The 18,791-nt window shown below is 46.4% G+C and overlaps 1 protein-coding gene across 2 annotated transcripts in view; it reads right to left on the bottom strand.

Moving 5' to 3' along the window:
• Positions 1-9,304: 9,304 nt before the first annotated feature.
• The window catches only part of LOC142585271 (ataxin-10), a 34,618-nt gene continuing 25,131 nt past the window's right edge, over positions 9,305-18,791 (bottom strand). For both annotated transcript variants that reach the window (XM_075695893.1, XM_075695894.1), the window contains exons 7-12: positions 18,418-18,492; positions 17,065-17,227; positions 13,623-13,731; positions 12,022-12,215; positions 11,670-11,733; positions 9,305-9,516 (exon numbers count right to left, since the gene is read on the bottom strand). In XM_075695893.1, the coding sequence (XP_075552008.1) occupies positions 9,374-9,516; positions 11,670-11,733; positions 12,022-12,215; positions 13,623-13,731; positions 17,065-17,227; positions 18,418-18,492 (748 nt within the window). In that variant the 3' untranslated portion in view covers positions 9,305-9,373. The remainder of the gene's footprint in view (positions 9,517-11,669; positions 11,734-12,021; positions 12,216-13,622; positions 13,732-17,064; positions 17,228-18,417; positions 18,493-18,791) is intronic.

Below are 18,791 nucleotides of genomic sequence, written 5' to 3'. Positions count from 1 at the left end.
CCAAGACCCAGTATCGCACGTTCTCCGGTAACCGACTATAAAACTGTTCTAGCCCGAAGCACTGCAGAACTTTATCGTGGTCACCAAACGCTTTCTCTTCTTTGAGCCACTCCTGCATGTTCGACATAAGCCTATACGCAAACTCTGTATATGACTCACTTCTGCCTTTCTCATTTTCCCGAAACTTCCGACGGAACGCCTCCGCAGACAGCCGGTACTTTTTTAGCAGACTCGATTTTACTTTGTCGAAATCCTCTGCTTCCTCTCTATCCAAGCGAGCGACTACGTCGGCCGCCTCGCTGGGTAACAAAGTGAGCAAGCGCTGTGGCCACGTTTCCCGAGAGAACCCCTGCTTCTCGCACGTTCGCTCAAAGTTAACCAGGAACAAACCAATGTCCTCTCCAAGCTTAAACGGCCGCATCAGGTCAGTCATTTTGAACAATACGCGTTCTCCTGCACCGTGTGCCTGACTTCCATTACGAGCGCGTTCCATCTCTACCTCAAGACGCTTCATTTCCAAAGCGTGTTGACGGTCACGCTCTTGTTTTTTCTCTTGTTGCTCTCGCTCTTTCTGTTCTTTAAGTTCGCGCTCTTCTTTTTCTTTCTGTTCTTTAAGTTCGCGCTCCTGTCTCTCTTTTTGCTCTTTAAGTTCGCGCTCCTGTTTCTCTTTTTGCTCTTTAAGTTCGCGCTCCTGTCTTTTTGACCTCTCCTCAATAGTCTCAAGGCATTCCGACAGCTCGTCATCCTCAGCCTCTAACTCAAGAATAGCCTTTAGCAGTTCTGGTTTTCTGAGTTTGTCCGAGACATCCAGACCCAACTCTCTTGCAAGCTCCAACAATTTCGGTTTGCGCAACGACTTCAAATCCATGGCTGCTCTGAATGCTGCTTTCTCTACTGCTTACTATTGTCTTGCCGCAAACTAACCCGGCAGCAACGACAACCACAATTACCAGCTCTGTTTCTGACACTAACAAAAAGCCTGGCAAAGCTCAGAAGAAGAAAGTCCCGCACTCACCAAACCTCGCAGGCAGGAATTCCGCGCAGTCGTTCCGCTGCAGGCAACCAGTCGTCACACAGGGCTCGTTGCACTGCTCCCGGATCGTCGTTGAGCTGCTCAGCATACAGTCAACTGCATCTCTTCGCTGCTGGCCTCCGTTGTCGCGATCTCACCGCTGGCAGACAGTTGTTTGAAGTCGGAGGCGATCCCACCGCTGCCACCAGATGTTTGGGATCGCACCGCTGGTACGATCTGTTGGGAACTCGGCGCTGACGCCCGTGGTTGTACCTGGGTCGCAAGCCCCAAGGGTAGCGTTGGCCTGGCGGCCTGGGGTACAACTGGAAGCATCCGAAGGTCCCGGCAAAGCATGAGTCGACTGGTAACAACGAAACAACTTGTTTATTTTAACATCGCAAAGAGTTGGCGGTCAGGTTTGACCGAAGTAGAGAGACGGGAGAGCACTTTACTCAACAGAAGAAATCGGAGCCCTCCTTTTGGCGTCCGGGGGCAGCTGTTTTTATACTCTCGCGGTTGAGGGCAAGAAGGAACCCCTCAAAAGACGAGCACGTGAATGTACAATGGGCTAATGGTGACGCACACTGTCGTAGCGATGCCGTAGCACCATGTCGAGCACGATCTCGTAGCACCCTGTTGTAGCGCTGCCGTAGCACCATGTCGAGCACGATCTCGTAGCACCCTATTGTAGCGCTGCCGGTCGGGCACAAAGACTGTAATGAGAGGATGATCCCTGCTTTGGCATCGCCTGTTTCGGGCACAATGACTGGAATGAGAGGATGATCCCTGCTTTGGCATCGCCTGTTTCGGGCACAATGACTGGAATGAGAGGATGATCCCTGCTTTGGCATCGCCTGTTTCGGGCACAATGACTGGAATGAGAGGGTGATCCTTTGCGGTCGCATCGCCGCAGTCGCGCCTGGAAACACCTGCCGATGAGTGTTGCGGCGACGACGATCGGGCCAAAATGTCTGCCGCCCCGCCGCAGTCGCGCCGGCAAAACCACGTGTCGCAGGCGAAACGCAACAGGTGCGATCCAAACATCTGGTTGGCAGCGGTGGGATCGCCTCCGACTTCAAACAACTGGTGGCAGCGGTGGGATTCGAACCCACGCCCCCGAAGAGATGCAGTTGACTGTATGCTGAGCAGCTCAACGACGATCCGGGAGCAGTGCAACGAGCCCTGTGTGACGACTGGTTGCCTGCAGCGGAACGACTGCGCGGAATTCCTGCCTGCGAGGTTTGGTGAGTGCGGGACTTTCTTCTTCTGAGCTTTGCCAGGCTTTTGTTAGTGTCAGAAACAGAGCTGGTAATTGTGGTTGTCGTTGCTGCCGGGTTAGTTTGCGGCAAGACAATAGTAAGCAGTAGAGAAAGCAGCATTCAGAGCAGCCATGGATTTGAAGTCGTTGCGCAAACCGAAATTGTTGGAGCTTGCAAGAGAGTTGGGTCTGGATGTCTCGGACAAACTCAGAAAACCAGAACTGCTAAAGGCTATTCTTGAGTTAGAGGCTGAGGATGACGAGCTGTCGGAATGCCTTGAGACCATTGAGGAAAGGGAGACTGCAAAAAGAGAAGAGCGTGAACGTAAAGAACAAAAAGAAAAAGAAGAGCGTGAACGTAAAGAACAGAAAGAGCGAGAGCAACAAGAGCGTGACCGTCAACACGCTTTGGAAATGAAGCGTCTTGAGGTAGAGATGGAACGCGCTCGTAATGGAAGTGAGGCACACGGTGCAGGAGAACGCGTATTGTTCAAAATGACTGACCTGATGCGGCCGTTTAAGCTTGGAGAGGACATTGGTTTGTTCCTGGTTAACTTTGAGCGAACGTGCGAGAAGCAGGGGTTCTCTCGGGAAACGTGGCCACAGCGCTTGCTCACTTTGTTACCCGGCGAGGCGGCCGACGTAGTCGCTCGCTTGGATAGAGAGGAGGCAGAGGATTTCGACACAGTGAAATCGAGTCTTCTAAAAAAATACCGGCTGTCTGCGGAGGCGTTCCGTCGGAAGTTTCGGGAAAATGAGAAAGGCAAAAGTGAGTCATATACAGAGTTTGCGTATAGGCTTATGTCGAACATGCAGGAGTGGCTCAAAGAAGAGAAAGCGTTTGGTGACCACGATAAAGTTCTGCAGTGCTTCGGGCTAGAACAGTTTTATAGTCGGTTACCGGAGAACGTGCGATACTGGGTCTTGGATAGGCCAGACGTTTGTACGGTGGCTAAAGCCGCTGAGCTAGCCGAGGAGTTTGTGACGCGTCGGGCTCGCGGAGCTAAGGAAGGTCAAAAGGGTGAATTTGGCTCGAAGTTTGAGAGGCCGAAGTTCACACCCATGAGAGCAAAGGGGAACACGCGTAGTGCGGATGCGAGTGGAAGCAGTGCGACCGAACCTAAGGAGACGGCGGCAGCCGAAGCCGAACGCAGAAAGCGGTTCGAGATGAGGCAAGCGCGCGTTTGTTATACGTGCCAGAAGCCGGGTCACTTTTCGGCGCAGTGTCCGGAAACAACACCAAAAGTTGTGTCTTTTTCAATAGGCAGCACTGACGAGAACATGAAGCTTCTCGAGCCTTACATGCGAGACCTCCTCGTGAACGGGAAAGAGTGCCGAGTGCTTCGCGATTCCGCAGCTACGATGGATGTAGTTCACCCGTCTTACGTAGAACCCCATATGTTCACGGGCGAGTGCGCGTGGATCAAGCAAGCCGTGGAAGCTCATAGCGTGTGTCTGCCAGTAGCAAAGGTGCTTATTGAAGGACCTTTCGGAGCGCTTGAGACGGAGGCGGCAGTGTCATCTATGCTGCCACCCCAGTACCCGTACCTATTTTCAAACAGGTCCGATCACCTCCTGCGCGAGAAGGGGCTTTTGTTTGGTGAAGCTAGTGTTCAGGCCTTAACCAGATCGAAGGTTCGGGAGCTCGCTGCAAAGGCGGTAGTTGCGGGGCCGACGTTATCAAACAACGAAAAAGGGTCAGAGGCGCAGCAAGCTGATATTCAGAGCACGCCCGAACTGAATAAACTTGAGTCTGTAACGTTAAAGGCGCCAGATACTGGAGAGGAAAATCCCGATGCGGGAAAGTTAGAAGAGCTATCTACTGATTTGCTCATCGCGCCTACGTCAGACGGACTTGATAGGTTGCTAAAAGTCAGCCGGTCGGCTTTGATAGCCGAGCAAAAAAAGGATGGCAGCCTGGAAAACGTGCGCTGCAATGTCAAAGAAGGTATCGCCAGGAAAAATGCGCGTTTTGTGGAAAGAGGTGGAGTCCTGTACCGGAAGTATCTAGACCGCAGAGGAGTGGAGTTCGATCAGCTGATCGTGCCTCAATGCTATCGTCAGGATCTGTTGCGCTTGTCACACGGGGGTTCGTGGTCCGGACACCTAGGAGTTAAGAAAACTAAGGACCGTCTCTTGCAAGAGTACTATTGGCCAGGGTGTTTTCGGGACGCAGACCATTTCGTAAGGTCATGTGACACCTGTCAGCGGGTGGGCAAACCAGGGGACAAATCGAGGGCGCCGTTGAAATTGGTACCTATCATTACGGAGCCTTTTAGACGGCTCGTTATTGATACAGTGGGACCTCTGCCGGTAACAGCCACGGGGTACAGACACATTTTGACTGTGATCTGCCCAGCGACAAAGTTCCCTGAAGCAGTGCCGCTTAAAGAACTCAGCTCAGTTGAGATAGTCAATGCACTACTGTCCATATTTGCGCGAGTTGGTTTTCCTGCAGAAATCCAATCAGATCAGGGCACAGTGTTTACTAGCGCTTTGACGACAACTTTTCTCGAAAGGTGTGGGGTAAAGCTGCTACACAGCTCCGTGTACCACCCACAGTCGAATTCCGTTGAGAAGCTCCACTCCGTCATGAAGCGCGTGTTGAGAGCGTTGTGTTTTGAACATCGAACTGACTGGGAGCTGTGTCTGCCTGGGGTGATGTTTGCTTTAAGGACTGCGCCGCATGCAGCTACGGGGTTTTCGCCAGCTGAGCTGGTGTACGGTCGCTCGCTTCGGTCTCCGCTTCGCATGCTTCGAGAATCATGGGAAGGCAGGGGCGACCACCCAGTCGTGGTGGAGTACGTACTTAAGCTCCTCGAACGCTTAAGAAGGGCACAGGAGTTGTCAGGTGAAGCAATGACAAAGGCCCAGCAGAGGGCCAAGGTTTATTATGATCGGACAGCCAGGGCCCGTCGTTTTGAGGTGGGCGATGAGGTCATGATATTGCGCACATCGCTAAACAACAAACTAGACGTGCAGTGGGAGGGCCCAGCGCGAATTGTTCAGAAACTGTCGGACGTTATCTACGTGGTAAGTCTGCCAGGAAAGCGGAAAGCACAGCAAGTTTACCACTGTAATCTGCTCAAACCTTATAGACAAAGGGAAGCAGTGGTGTGCATGATGGTAAACGTTCCTGAAGAGCTTCCGGTCGAGCTTCCGGGACTAGGCTCAGTGACGAACAGGGAAGACACCGGTCAAGTCATTAGTGACCTTATCAGTAAAGCACCGCTGTCGCCTGAGCAGAAAACCGAACTACACCAGCTATTACAAGAGTTTCAAGGTCTGTTCTCTGAGAGGCCTGGTAGGACTTCTGTACTTACTCATGATATAGAACTTACCTCCCCAGAGCCAGTACGATCCAAGGCGTATCGGGTGTCACCCCGCCAGAGCGATATTATGGAGGCTGAGGTAAAGAAAATGCTACAGCTCGGTGTTATTGAGGCAGGTGAGAGTGATTATACCTCCCCTTTGATTTTAGTTGAGGTACCGGGCAAGGAACCTCGTCCTTGCGTCGACTACCGCAGGCTTAATTCCATCACTAAGGATCAAATTTATCCGATCCCTAACATCGAGGAGCGCCTTGAGAAAGTTAGTAGCGCTCAGTTTATTTCCACCCTAGATCTTGTCAGGGGTTATTGGCAGGTTCCACTTACAGAAGAGGCTAGTAGGTATGCGGCGTTCATTTCACCAATGGGAACATTCCGTCCTAAAGTGTTGAGTTTTGGTTTGAAGAACGCGCCATACTGTTTTTCAAGCCTCATGGATAAAGTGTTGCGGGGACAGCAAGAATTCGCTTTACCGTATCTAGACGACGTAGCGATATTCTCCGCATCCTGGTCTGAGCATATGACACACTTGCGGGCAGTGCTAACCCGCCTGCGCGAAGCGGGCTTGACAGTAAAGGCTCCTAAGTGCCAGTTAGCACAGGCCGAGGTTGTCTACCTCGGTCACGTGATTGGTCAGGGTCGTCGCCGCCCCTCTGAAATAAAAGTGGCCGCTGTGCGAGACTTTCCGCAACCGCGCACAAAGACCGATATTCGGTCGTTCTTAGGTGTCGCCGGCTACTATCAGAGGTACATCCCTAGGTACTCTGATATCGCGGCTCCCCTGACGGATGCTCTAAGAAAGACAGAGCCTCAAACAGTCGTCTGGGACGAGACAAAGGAAAGAGCTTTTAGCGCCCTAAAGAGTGCCCTAACAAACCAGCCTGTGCTACGATCGCCAGACTATACAAAAGGGTTCATTGTTCAGTGCGATGCTAGTGAGCGAGGCATGGGCGTTGTACTGTGCCAACGGGAAAAGGGAGAAGTAGAACACCCCGTCCTGTATGCTAGTCGTAAGCTGACCAGTCGTGAGCAGGCGTATAGCGCCACCGAGAAAGAGTGTGCATGTCTCGTGTGGGCCGTTCAGAAATTGTCATGCTATCTAGCCGGCTCGAGGTTTATCATTGAGACGGATCACTGCCCTCTCCAATGGCTGCAGACCATCTCTCCCAAAAATGGCCGCCTCCTGCGCTGGAGCCTCGCTTTACAACAATATTCCTTTGAGGTGCGTTACAAAAAGGGGAGTCTCAACGGTAACGCCGATGGCTTAAGTCGAAGCCCCTAACGTAAGAATCAGCCTCAAAATTGTTGGTTACTGATGTTTTTCTTCCTGAGGCAGGATTTTTTTTTTAACATATTGCTTTTGTTTAGTGTTTCAAAGTGATGATATGCTTTCTAGTGCAATTTTCCAATTTGTGGACGCGTTCTGAGTGATGCTAGACTACTGTAAGGAACTAGGCAGTGGTATAAAAAGGGGAAAGAGCCTGGCAGGGCTTAGTGAGGGTTGTGCCGTGCTTGCTGACTGAGCGGTTGAGTTTCAGCGTAGTTCTAACGCTTGCCGGGAACGAGAACAAAAATGTGAACTCTCCCGAAGTCACTTTGCAGTGTCCCGTGCGAACCTGAACAAGAGAACGAGGCCTTCTCTGTGCGCTGCGCTCAAGAAACGTCGAGGGACGCCCGACTTCGGTTATGAGCATCATCGAGCGACATCCCTCCGGACAGCGGATGCAGTCCCCTGTCCATCGGGATCTCCTTCCCCCGGCGGGGCGGTCTGTTGCGTTTCGCCTGCGACACGTGGTTTTGCCGGCGCGACTGCGGCGGGGCGGCAGACATTTTGGCCCGATCGTCGTCGCCGCAACGCTCATCGCCAGGTGTTTCCAGGCGCGACTGCGGCGATGCGACCGCAAAGGATCACCCTCTCCTTCCAGTCATTGTGCCTGAACCAGGCGATGCGACAGCAGGGGCACCCTCTCCTTCCAGTCATTGTGCCCGAACCAGGCGATGCGAAAGCAGGGATCATCCTCTCATTACAGTCATTGTGCCCGACCGGCAGCGCTACGACAGGGTGCTACGATATTGTGCTCGACATGGTGCTACGGCAGCGCTACGACAGTGTGCGTCACCATTAGCCCATTGTACATTCACGTGCTCGTCTTTTGAGGGGTTCCTTCTTGCCCTCAACTGCGAGAGTATAAAAACAGCTGCCCCCGGACGCCAAAAGGAGGGCTCCGATTTCTTCTGTTGAGTAAAGTGCTCTCCCGTCTCTCTACTTCGGTCAACCTGACCGCCAACTCTTTGCGATGTTAAAATAAACAAGTTGTTTTGTTGTTACCAGTCGACTCATGCTTTGCCGGGACCTTCGGATGCTTCCAGTTGTACCCCAGGCCGCCAGGCCAACGCTACCCTTGGGGCTTGCGACCCAGGTACAACCACGGGCGTCAGCACCGAGTTCCCAACAGATCGTACCAGCGGTGCGATCCAAACATCTGGTTGGCAGCGGTGGGATCGCCTCCGACTTCAAACAGTGCGTTGTATTTTTCAGCATTTTCTTTAGTTTGGCCCCCAAAATAATTAATTCAATTTCGTCGGTCCCGTCAGCATCGAATTAACAAAAGTCCACAATACCTTCAAGAAATCCATCCTTAAGATCTGCAGTGAAATACATTGGTGTTCCAACTGACATTGTGCCAAAACATTTAACAAAGGTTCGTAGGGGGAAAATTTAAGCCAAATGCCAATCCATTTGCCATATACTTCAAGTTAGTTATTTCGTGAGAAGTGCTGCTTCCGGTCCTGTGGACACAGTTCCATATGCTGCAGTTGTGAAAGCTGCTAGTGTGAAGTAAGCAGACATGTATTTAATAGCCGCAACATGACTCTTTAAGGGGCCCTGAACCACTCCTTGGGCTTGGTGAAATAACACAGTCCGCCGGTAGCATACACTGCTGTGAACATCTCAGGCAAGCTTTGCTGTCATACGCGGTGTGTGGAGGTCACAAGTGGATCCCGAAGTCACCTTTCTCTAAAATGCGCTCTTTTCAACAGAAGGCCCTATCCTCACTCTCTTCTGGCCACTTTATTTCGTTATTCCCTTAGACAGCTGCTATTGGCCAATAGCTAACATCGAGCTGCAGTCGGCTACATGGAGTAGATACTGCGGCCACCGCGGGGCGCCACCACGAGTCAATTGGCTAAGCATATTGCAGCTCGCCGAGGACAACCGCATTTGGCTCATGTTTAGCGCGTCGTAGGCTCCAAAGGCAGAAGTCGTGGCATCTATGTTAACATCCAAAATGAAATTTGAACTGTGCGCCACGGTGACATTTAGAAGGCGGAATGTTGTGGGCTCGCCCCACTGCGCCGTAGCCTTCGCAGTGCAAGGCATTGAAGAAGGAATGGGAGCACAGCGGAGGCCGTGTTTAATTGCCAACAACACCACTTCTGCTGAACGCATTGAACTGCTTTTTGCGGCAAAGTATTTCTGAAATAGCCTATTTTCACTTCAGATGCCTTTCTTCACTTCAATAAAAAGTGGTTCACGGCCCACTTAAAGACAATTAAAAAGTTAATTAGTAAGCATTATTCACCTAAGGAATCTATTACCGGCAATTAGTGCACTTCCTAGGTCCACCAGGATGAATAAAGCGTTATGAAGGAAACAAATTCTTTGCTGCCACTGCACGCTCTTAAAAAAAACCTTTGGCAGTATTTGCGTACACAGCCGATAACCAGTATGGATCCAGGATCCACATGGAAGTGGCTGCTATCTGACTACTTTTATTCAATGTTGATGCCCATTTCTTTTATCAGAGGAGAATCAGTGACCACACCCTGCTGAACCAGACTTCCCACAACAGCCTGGTTCTCTGGGTTTGCTTCCATGAGGTTCCTGATGGCCAAGGTAACATGCTGTATTATGACTGACAGCAAAAACGTCAAGGATAAACAGTACGGCTGTGGATGCAATTATTCAAATCATGCATACAGATCATGCACAAATCTCTTTCTGATCTTGTCCCACAGCACCCAAGAGCTGAGACCTCATATCAAGGCACTGTGATCTCCTATTTCTTGAAAGAAGTTAGGAGATCCTACAAATCAGACCAATGGTCCACGAAGCAACCCAATGCGATAAGACAGCGTGGCAAAATATGAAGGCTTTGCATGTGGCTTGATGAAAAGCCTTTGACATAAAATGACAAAGCATGCAAATAAAATTAGGTCGGAGTTGAACATAAGTAAAAGGCTTGAAGTGTTTCATGTTTCTTTGTAAATTCCAAGTGCCCTTTGCACACCTCACAATACATCAACCAGCCCCATCTGAAATTCGCATACTCTGCGGGTATTTTCAAAAGTTGTAGAGACAAGATGCATTGACATAAATCTGAAAGCACTATAGCATTCTTTAGACTAAAGTAAAGCTAAAATGTCATTAAAGATTGATTATTGTATACACACTGCATTTTATTGAGATTCTGAACAGTACCCCAAGCAAAAGGTAGAGAGCGCACTTAACTGTTGATCAATCACTCACAACTTTCACGTACACTATAACCAAGCATTAAAGTCTGTTAAACAGTGTTAAAGGGACGCTGAAACACTTCTCTAACAAATCTTAAGAAGGCCTCACTGTTAAAGAACATCGTCTCATAAATTTCATGCCAAAAATTTTTTTCTAAACCTTCAGATATAAGTGGAACTGTCACGCTGATACCTGCCTTTCTCTCTCTTTTCGTATCAGGCAGCGCGCTCGAAGATACACAGTGGAAAAGCCAAGAAGGCAAAGCCTCAGCCAGAAGTTGAGTGTCATGGCCGTGAAAGCGCTCATCACGGCATCCCCTGGTGGCCACGATAAGACTACGCTATGCAGCATGCTGCTGCCATCTCGGAGGCTATGCACAGCAGGCACAGCTAGGCGCAGTGTAAAGATGAAATTATTTTTCTGTCTTTTCGACATCGCAGACATAAATATTTTTCCTTTACTTAACTCAGTACAAGCAATTACGTATAACTAAGAACGCTCTTGCGATACCGAAATCAGCCAATAGCATTGGTGGATCCAGTTGCCTTCAACAATGCTGCATGAGGACATTACGGAAACGAGAGCAAGTGACTTTTTGCTATCTTTGACAGGAGATTGAAAATTTTTTGCTGCATACAGTGCAGTAATATTTGGCTTACGTGTTATGAGCAGCCTCTATGACAGGTTGGCAACATTCTCTTACTAGGTTCAATAAGTGTATCAGAGTCCCTATAACTCTCCATAGTTAAAGGGACACTAAAGCAAAACAATAAATCAGTTCAGACTAGTAAAGCATTGTTTGAGAACCCTGCAGGCAGTGATTTCAAAATAATAGTTCGATTATTAGATGAGTAAATGAAGGTCAAAGTATCAGTATTTGAATTTCGCGCCAAAACCCCGACGCAGGTATGTCAGTGTGACGTAAGGGATTCCAAAGTATGTTTTCGCATTAGGGCCGCATTGGCTGAGTAAGGGTTCCCGAAACTTGCCATGTTTAATATTTGGTTCCTTTAGAACACAATGTAGTCAATCTGTACCGCTATATAATTAAGTAGGCAATATAAGATGCCATCAAAATCCATGACATCACAGCGACCAGGTGCGAGAACTTCAAAGAGGCGTTGCCACCCATCTTTCATTCTTGCCCTTTTTCTGGTTCACCAAGCATCTTATGTTGGTAAGAGTGGCGTTTTTGGTGTTATAGAAAGGTAATTTACCAATGCAGAAGAAATCATTTTTCTCTTTAGTGTCCCTTTAATGAGAAATCTCATGCAAACATGCTTATTAATTCTTGCTGCTTTAACGTGTTCCATTCTGCTTGACTGCCCAATTTGTCGTCGTTATTTAAGGCGATCAACAAAGGTAGGAGTGCCTTAGGATGGACATTTAGTGGCAGATTTGCACACAACAAAATTTCTGTAGACACACACCCATGTTCGTAACCAGCTTACGGCCAAGACACTTCTAAAGAAAGCAAGTGCTTCCAAGATCTCATGGGCTGGTGGTAAATCCAGAAGCACATTCACTGAAATACTTTGAATGAAAGGATACAGGGATTTTTGGCATCTAAATTGCAAACATCCAGTATGAGGGGAATGCCATCCAAGTTCCTTATCTGCAGTGGAGTGACAGCATTACAAGATGTTAAAATGAAACAATTAAGAAATGCAATGTTGGAAAAGTCTTACTAAGCAGACTCGCTTAGCAATGCATAAAGCAAACAGAGATGATGAGGACTCAGAAAAATAGACAATGAAAGACAAACTTGGCAAGAAAAGGTATTAATCCAGCATGAGAGAACCAAAGTACATCCGATGAAGCAACAACTTCGCTATAGTATTGAATAAAAGTCTAGTGTACTGCAAAACAAAATTAGCTCTGCTTGCTCAGATGACTTAATTACCATGTCTTGATGTTTCCTGTTCTGATGACACATGTTGCCAATGAGTTGAACAAGATCCCGCTTGAAGCCGAAGCTGTGGTGACCAGTCAACTCCAAGGCTCCCTTCTCAACAGCACTGAAGTCATCCAAGCGCGGTGCAGGTGTAAATGCATTCTGGCTTGATTTACCAAGAAGGTGAACTGTCTTCAATACCTCTGAAAGTACAAGAAAAAGAGCCAAAGTGTACCTTTAGTTTTCTAAAGAAATGCACATTTCTATTTTGAGTTGGCAGATAATTCTCTTTCTGACTCATTTCATCTAAAAACAAGCACCAACTCATTAGACCATACGCTCTTCCAATTGTTCACAATGTTTTCTCGATATGTGGGTAGGTCTTTGACATCAATCATAAAAAGACTGCTGGATCTGCCGTTAGGAAGTCACCGAAAAAATTCGGGAACTGTTCTCTGCTGTGGAAGACTCTCCTGTAGAATGCATTTGACAGAGACTGAAACAAGTGCAAGCCTGGAGGGGCGACATCTGATGAAAAGGCTGGACTGGGAGATATCCCTGTTAAAGCCCTCTACAGCTAATTTGATGACTCTTGCCCTATGAGGCAAGCACAGTGAAATTGAAGAATGACGCCAAGGTGCCAATTCAGGAATTTCGTGGCATTGATTCAGGCATTCCTGCTTAGTGGCTTCCTCCAGATGGCAGAGTTGCTCACAATACAATGAAGTGGTGACATAATGTCATCTGCGCTGTATAATGCTGAACATATTTTGCTTGTTGCAAACATTTCCAATCTATAATAAATAAATAAATAAATGCATGGTAATTGCCTGTTTTCTATTGTGCATTTCACATTAAGCAAGGCAGTGGGCATAGTCGCTACTAACCAGAAAAAAAAAACATTGTTACACAAATGGCCCGAATTTGTGCACTGACCCACGGCATAATCCAGGTTTTGTTCAAGGAAGGGAGGGAAGTGCTCAGACTTTGAGATAGTGATTGATGACAAATGATGAAATCTCTACATGTTGGCGGGTTCTCTTCAATAATCATCACATCTTTCTTGTCTCCCCAGAGCAAAACAACAGTAACAGCTGGGAACAAGGACTTCGTGGGCTTCTCACATGCCATACTCTAATGATGCGCATGCTAAATTTAAAAGGGGGGTCAGGACCTCCGGACACCCCCTGGATCCATGCCCGCCAACCCAATAAAATGAGACCTGCCATCCAACATTCATTGTGATGGTATAAGGCACGTAGTCAAACTGATGGAGAGAGAAGATGCCAATCACTGTTATATATCAATATTACTCATCAGTTTGACTGCAAAGGCATATAGATACTGCAGCAGTCTACAGGTATATTGCAGGTTTATAGCCACAGAGGTCTCAGGTTCAAGTTCCAGAAAAGTTACTAAATGAGTTTTTTTTTCTGCTCAAATATAAATGGAGAGGCAGCCTTTAGCACTGAATTTGACTTTTCATACAAAGGCTACCGCTAGCAGTAACCAATACAAATATAGTAAAGTGAACATACGCCTACTGCATATTAAAGGAACATCAACAAGACAACACCACCATACAGGATGCATCCAAAACATTGACGCACCCAATGCAGTTGCAAGAAGCTCTGAACCATCAGCAAAAGAACCCTTGAATTCCTCATTTGCAGAGGCCAAACATAAGACCTTCAACAGCTTACAAATCTCTGAAATCTCCTGCAATAGATAAAGAGTACAAAGAGAGCAGCAATTAAAACTAATATACCTTGTATAAATGCCTATTTAAGTAAAATATAGCCTTTTGTTGTGTTTTTAGTGTGGTACATGTTTTATACAAATTGCACAATACACTGATATGCAGAGGAGCGCACGCCTGGGCTTGCAGGAGAATGCAATATTTTCAGGATTATGTTTCACTTTTCGGCTGCAAATAACTTAAAGGTGGGATCAGAAATGTTTAGCACTCATTGAGCCTGCAATCTAACACCGCAGATGACCACACAGAGAACACTAATAAATAAGACTTATCAAGAATGTGTCGAGTAGTAAATTTCCAGGTCAGTGTATAACACAGAATCCCTTTTTTTGCCAACTCTGACAAGGAGGTCATATCAGCATACCTGGCTCTCTGTCTCTATATGAAAAAGGCACAAGTGCAGGGCAGGTATATTAATTACAATCATTTTCGTTAACTTCATTTCATTTATTTCTGAAAGTGCGCAAGAACAGCTCTACACCTTAGTACAGGCATGCTTGTGTTACACAAAGAACAGAAATGGAACACAAAACAGAAAACCTGAAGTAAAAGTGGTACAAGATGCAACAAAAAATTGAATTAAACCAAAGACAAAAGTCAGATAAAGAGCAAATAGAAGAGCTGAAAATATCAAGATTATGACACAAGGTATTTTGTTGTGTTACAAGATGTGTTACAGTGTTAGAGGTGTGAGCTGAATTCATGTAGAAAATGCTGGGATTAGGCAAGTTTGGGTGAGGCACGCAGTACGCGACAGGTGACACTAACTGCAGACAGGAAAAGTGGTTGTAAATTAGTTTATACAAAAATAATGAATCACAATATTTTTGCCTTATTTCTAGGGGTATAATATTAAACACACGCAGTACATGCTCATAGACCTAAAATACACTGCGTCCCAGAAATCGATCGTACAGGATACAAATGAGACGTCACTAAAGGCATTCAATTTTTGTCACATTGGTCAAGTTAGTATAGTTTCATACAACAAACTAAACTTTAACTTCGAGCACACAAAAGAAGAATACACGAGAACAGCGCAGCTGACATTCTTAAACATTTTTGCCATTCTTGATACGAGACCTAACTTTCTGTAGGGTGCATTACAATGCTGGAAATGTGTTCTTGGAAAGTTAGTCGAGAGTTTGCTTCCATCACACCAGCAATTATGGGCAAAGTGCTACAAGAAAGGTAGCATACCCGCCCAGGCTCGTCCAGAAATCAACATCAAGTTATGGGGCTTAGCATTCCAAAGCAACTCAAAGGCTGTGAGAGCTGCCGTTGTACGTATCTCTGAATTCATTTCGACCGCATGGGTCAAAATTATCCAAGTCTTAAAGGGACACTAAAGGCAAATACTAAGTCAAGCTAAAGTGATAGATTAGTGCTAGAAAATCTCTAAGACGTCAATATTATCGTGAACAGAGCCTTAATAATCTAGAAATTGAGGTAAATGCAAGACATGATTAGAGAGTCCCCCCCGGGACATTCAAGCGCTTGCCCGATGACGAAAGCACTCCTCAGTTAAATTCTGTAGCTAGTACTCAACCACTCATTGCAAAAAACATCATTGTATAGTATTAAAAGACCAAATAAAATGCTACTTATCCAGTTCTATTTCATCTTTAGAAAAAAGAACTAATTGAAATTACCCTTGACAACGACGCGGGTGGTAAAAAGGTTTCGTTTTCGCTCGACTTTGCGCCACCCAAGCTTTCGCATTTCAGTACTTTCCTGATCATGTAGTGCTGCGCTGGTTTTGCTGGCTCGTGAAACTTGGACAAACTTCAAGCATCAGAGAATTCAACTTCCATGTGATGTCGCGGGATGCCCGAACGGTCTACGTCACTTGACCAAAAAGCAGCTGCAGTGGCGAACCCACCACTCTGTTTTACTCGGTACCGCCGTCTGTCGGGTGCCATTTTACTCACCGACGGTAGGCAGCAAAGGGTGATGATGGCTTATGCAACGCCACCACTCCCGCCTTTGGGTGGTGGCAGATATGAATTTATAAAAAGGCATTTTGACCCTTCAGATGCCATTTTCTCGTAAACTAAGTTTTTTCTTGGCACGAAACAAGTGTTGCAAGGTCTCTGGGATGGTATTTAAACAGTTCACGTTGTCTTAGTATTTGCCTTTAGTGTCCCTTTAAGTGCACAAGTGTCTTTGCACTGCAGTGGCTGGGAATTGAAATCACAACCTTATTTATGCCCACTAGCATAACACCATAGTTACTGAGACACTGTGACAGGTCTCGGGCTTATTAAAGCAAAGCCGTCAGTTGGTCGGTATCTCGCTGGATATATTTGTGGATACATTATAAACATTATGCACACGTTTGATGCAAGCTCCTGAAAACTGGCCTATATAAGCGCTGCGACAAAGCAGTGCAAATAAGCACACCTCTGTTCTGCGTGATGAAAGAATATCACCCCATAAAAACTGCATATATGACGTCACCTCAGTTATCTCTAAAGCACAAAAACCTCTTAATGGAATAGTGCATGGTATTGAATGGCTTCCTTGATTTTATAAGTTAGGCCTTCCCCGTAGTGCTTGAACCACTGGGAGTGTGCCCATTCTTGGCCGCTTCCTCAGAAGGGGTATATTCCATCGTTACACAAGTGGTAATAATAAAAGCCTTAAATGCATGTACATATTTGTCACACTTCTCTGCATACGCCTATCCTCACCATTCTTCCCTTGACCAACGTCAAAGGTTGTCACATCACTGCATCGACATCTCAGTGTTCGTGTGCTTAACTACTGTTTGCATTTCGCCATAAGTTGTGAGCTCTGTACTGCACAAACATTGCTTAAGATCACACACGGCATAGGGTGAAAATATTGACACCTTTATGCATCGCACTTTGTTGAATAGCTTTTAATTAACCCCTTCAAGAAAGCGTCTCTGCATGCTTCAAGCAAAGATTATATAAGAGAATTGAATTTGAAGTGGAGTATTAGCGTAAGAAACCAAACACTATATAGAGCATGTCTCATTAAGTGTGCTGTCTGTAATCTTGGTGCAGTTTATTATTATTGTTATTATTGTTATTATTATTATTATTATCACCTTTTTTTTATGGCTGCAACAAACAGCCGTCACAGTCCAAACAGTTTCTAACAAGTCAAATTGGCAGGTGGAACTCTTTCCCCAACGTGAATTGCACCGACAGCATTTACACATGCAAAATGAAGATACAGTCTTCTCCTGAGTAACATCTGGAATTTCAACATTGCAGGTGGCACGGAGCAACAATAAGTGTTTACAAAATATATATAAGGGTTACCGGGTCACCAGCAGCTGCTGCCTCCAAGCATTTCGTCATGGTCCATACCCTCTCCAACAGCTGACTTTGAGCATGCTCTAAGAAAGGTAAGGAGATTGGAATTGGTGCATCTTCACCTTGTTTCTTTATAAGGTCGTCAGCAGCAATATCCAGCAGTACACACCTGAAACAATTTGTAATGCGTAGCACTGAAATAATATAACAGCATGATCACTTCTGAACAAAAGACTCAGCTCTATGTGGTACTCACTGATTTATTTTTGTCAGCCAGTTTGTACTGGATGGTAAATTGAGAGAGAGAAAAAATTTACTTAGGAGATGGCAGGACGATCGGTTTGAGGTTAACTTCTCTAGCCTGTTAGTGTGCGCTGGGGGGCAGAGAAGTAGAAGAAAAGAGTGCCACGACGGTGACCATGTGGACAAAGGATGTGGATGAATAGAGTCGCTTATCAAATGGTGCTGCATGTCAACACCTAAATAATTGGGTTTTTTTTGGGGTTATGGGGTTTTACGTGCCAAAACCGCTTTCTGATTATGAGGCACGCCATAGTGGAGGACTCCGCAAATTTAGACTACCTGGGGTTCCTTAACGTGCACCTAAATCTAACCAAGTCAACACTTGTGCTGCCCTTGTTAGTGAAATGAGAGGCAGCAAGAATAAGGAAACATTTGACCACAGTATGAAAACCCTGAAACATACTCTCATTATTTATCATTTAGGTATAGCACTTTCTTTTTCCAAATCAATCTGCTTACTGGCATAAAGAGTGGTTCTGTGAGTTACCCTGTGCTTGGAACAAGTTGACGTTCAGCAATGAAAGTGACCTAGCTGATGGAAACAGACACATGTGATTAATGCAGTGTCTGTTAATTTCTTTCAGGAATCATCCCGAAATATGGGCCCTGTTTGTGTAGCACCCAGGCAACGAACCTACGTGATATTTTCCACTAGTCCTGCAGGGGCAGCACTTTATGTGAAGAAAGGCTCACTGCACTGAAGAGTTGCAGATAAAAAGGCCAGCGCTTGTGATGTGGTTTTGTGTTTCTTTGTCTCAGTCTCAGTCACGCTGCACCTTTTGAATAGCCAGAACTAAGATTATTATAATGCTTCATTAAACACAGTGTAATGAAGCAGACGCGCCTCGTGTTTCCGATAGCAGCTCAGAGACGACGACAAGTGCTGTGATTGGCAAGAGAGCTCGGGCTGTTTGCTGCTGCTAGGCTGTTTATCTGCTGCCTCTCACCTTTAATTAAACATCATCACAGCAGTAACACCCACATAAAACACATTGTCGTCCTTACTCAATTGCACACAATTTTGCTAAATATGCTGTTTCCAGACATGCCACATACCTGCAGCGTGCAGACAACTTTTGGAAGACTGTCACCAAGTCATCATGCTGAAGTAGCCGCTCCAATATGAAGAGGCTGGATCAAAACAGAAAGAGTGTGAAATGCAACTTGTATAGAATTAAAATCAGATCATTAAAGAGTTTGATTAATTAAAGGGCCCCTAAGCCACCTCTGGCATCTCCAGCACATTTTACATAAACACACCTACAGTGCACAGAATACCTCAAGGATCACCGTTGACGAACATGGCTGCGTTACGTACCACAGAGAAGCCAGCAATACAAAAAAAAAAAAAAAAGCAACCCTGTGTCCCTCCTGACTTTTCCAGTCCCCTTTTCGCACGGTGTGACCCCAGCAGGATCAAGCGCGTGACG

This window comes from Dermacentor variabilis, chromosome 6, assembly GCF_050947875.1.
Source record: "Dermacentor variabilis isolate Ectoservices chromosome 6, ASM5094787v1, whole genome shotgun sequence".
In the NCBI taxonomy this organism is placed as follows: Eukaryota; Metazoa; Arthropoda; class Arachnida; order Ixodida; family Ixodidae; genus Dermacentor; species Dermacentor variabilis.
This window is presented reverse-complemented; position numbering and strand designations above follow the sequence as displayed.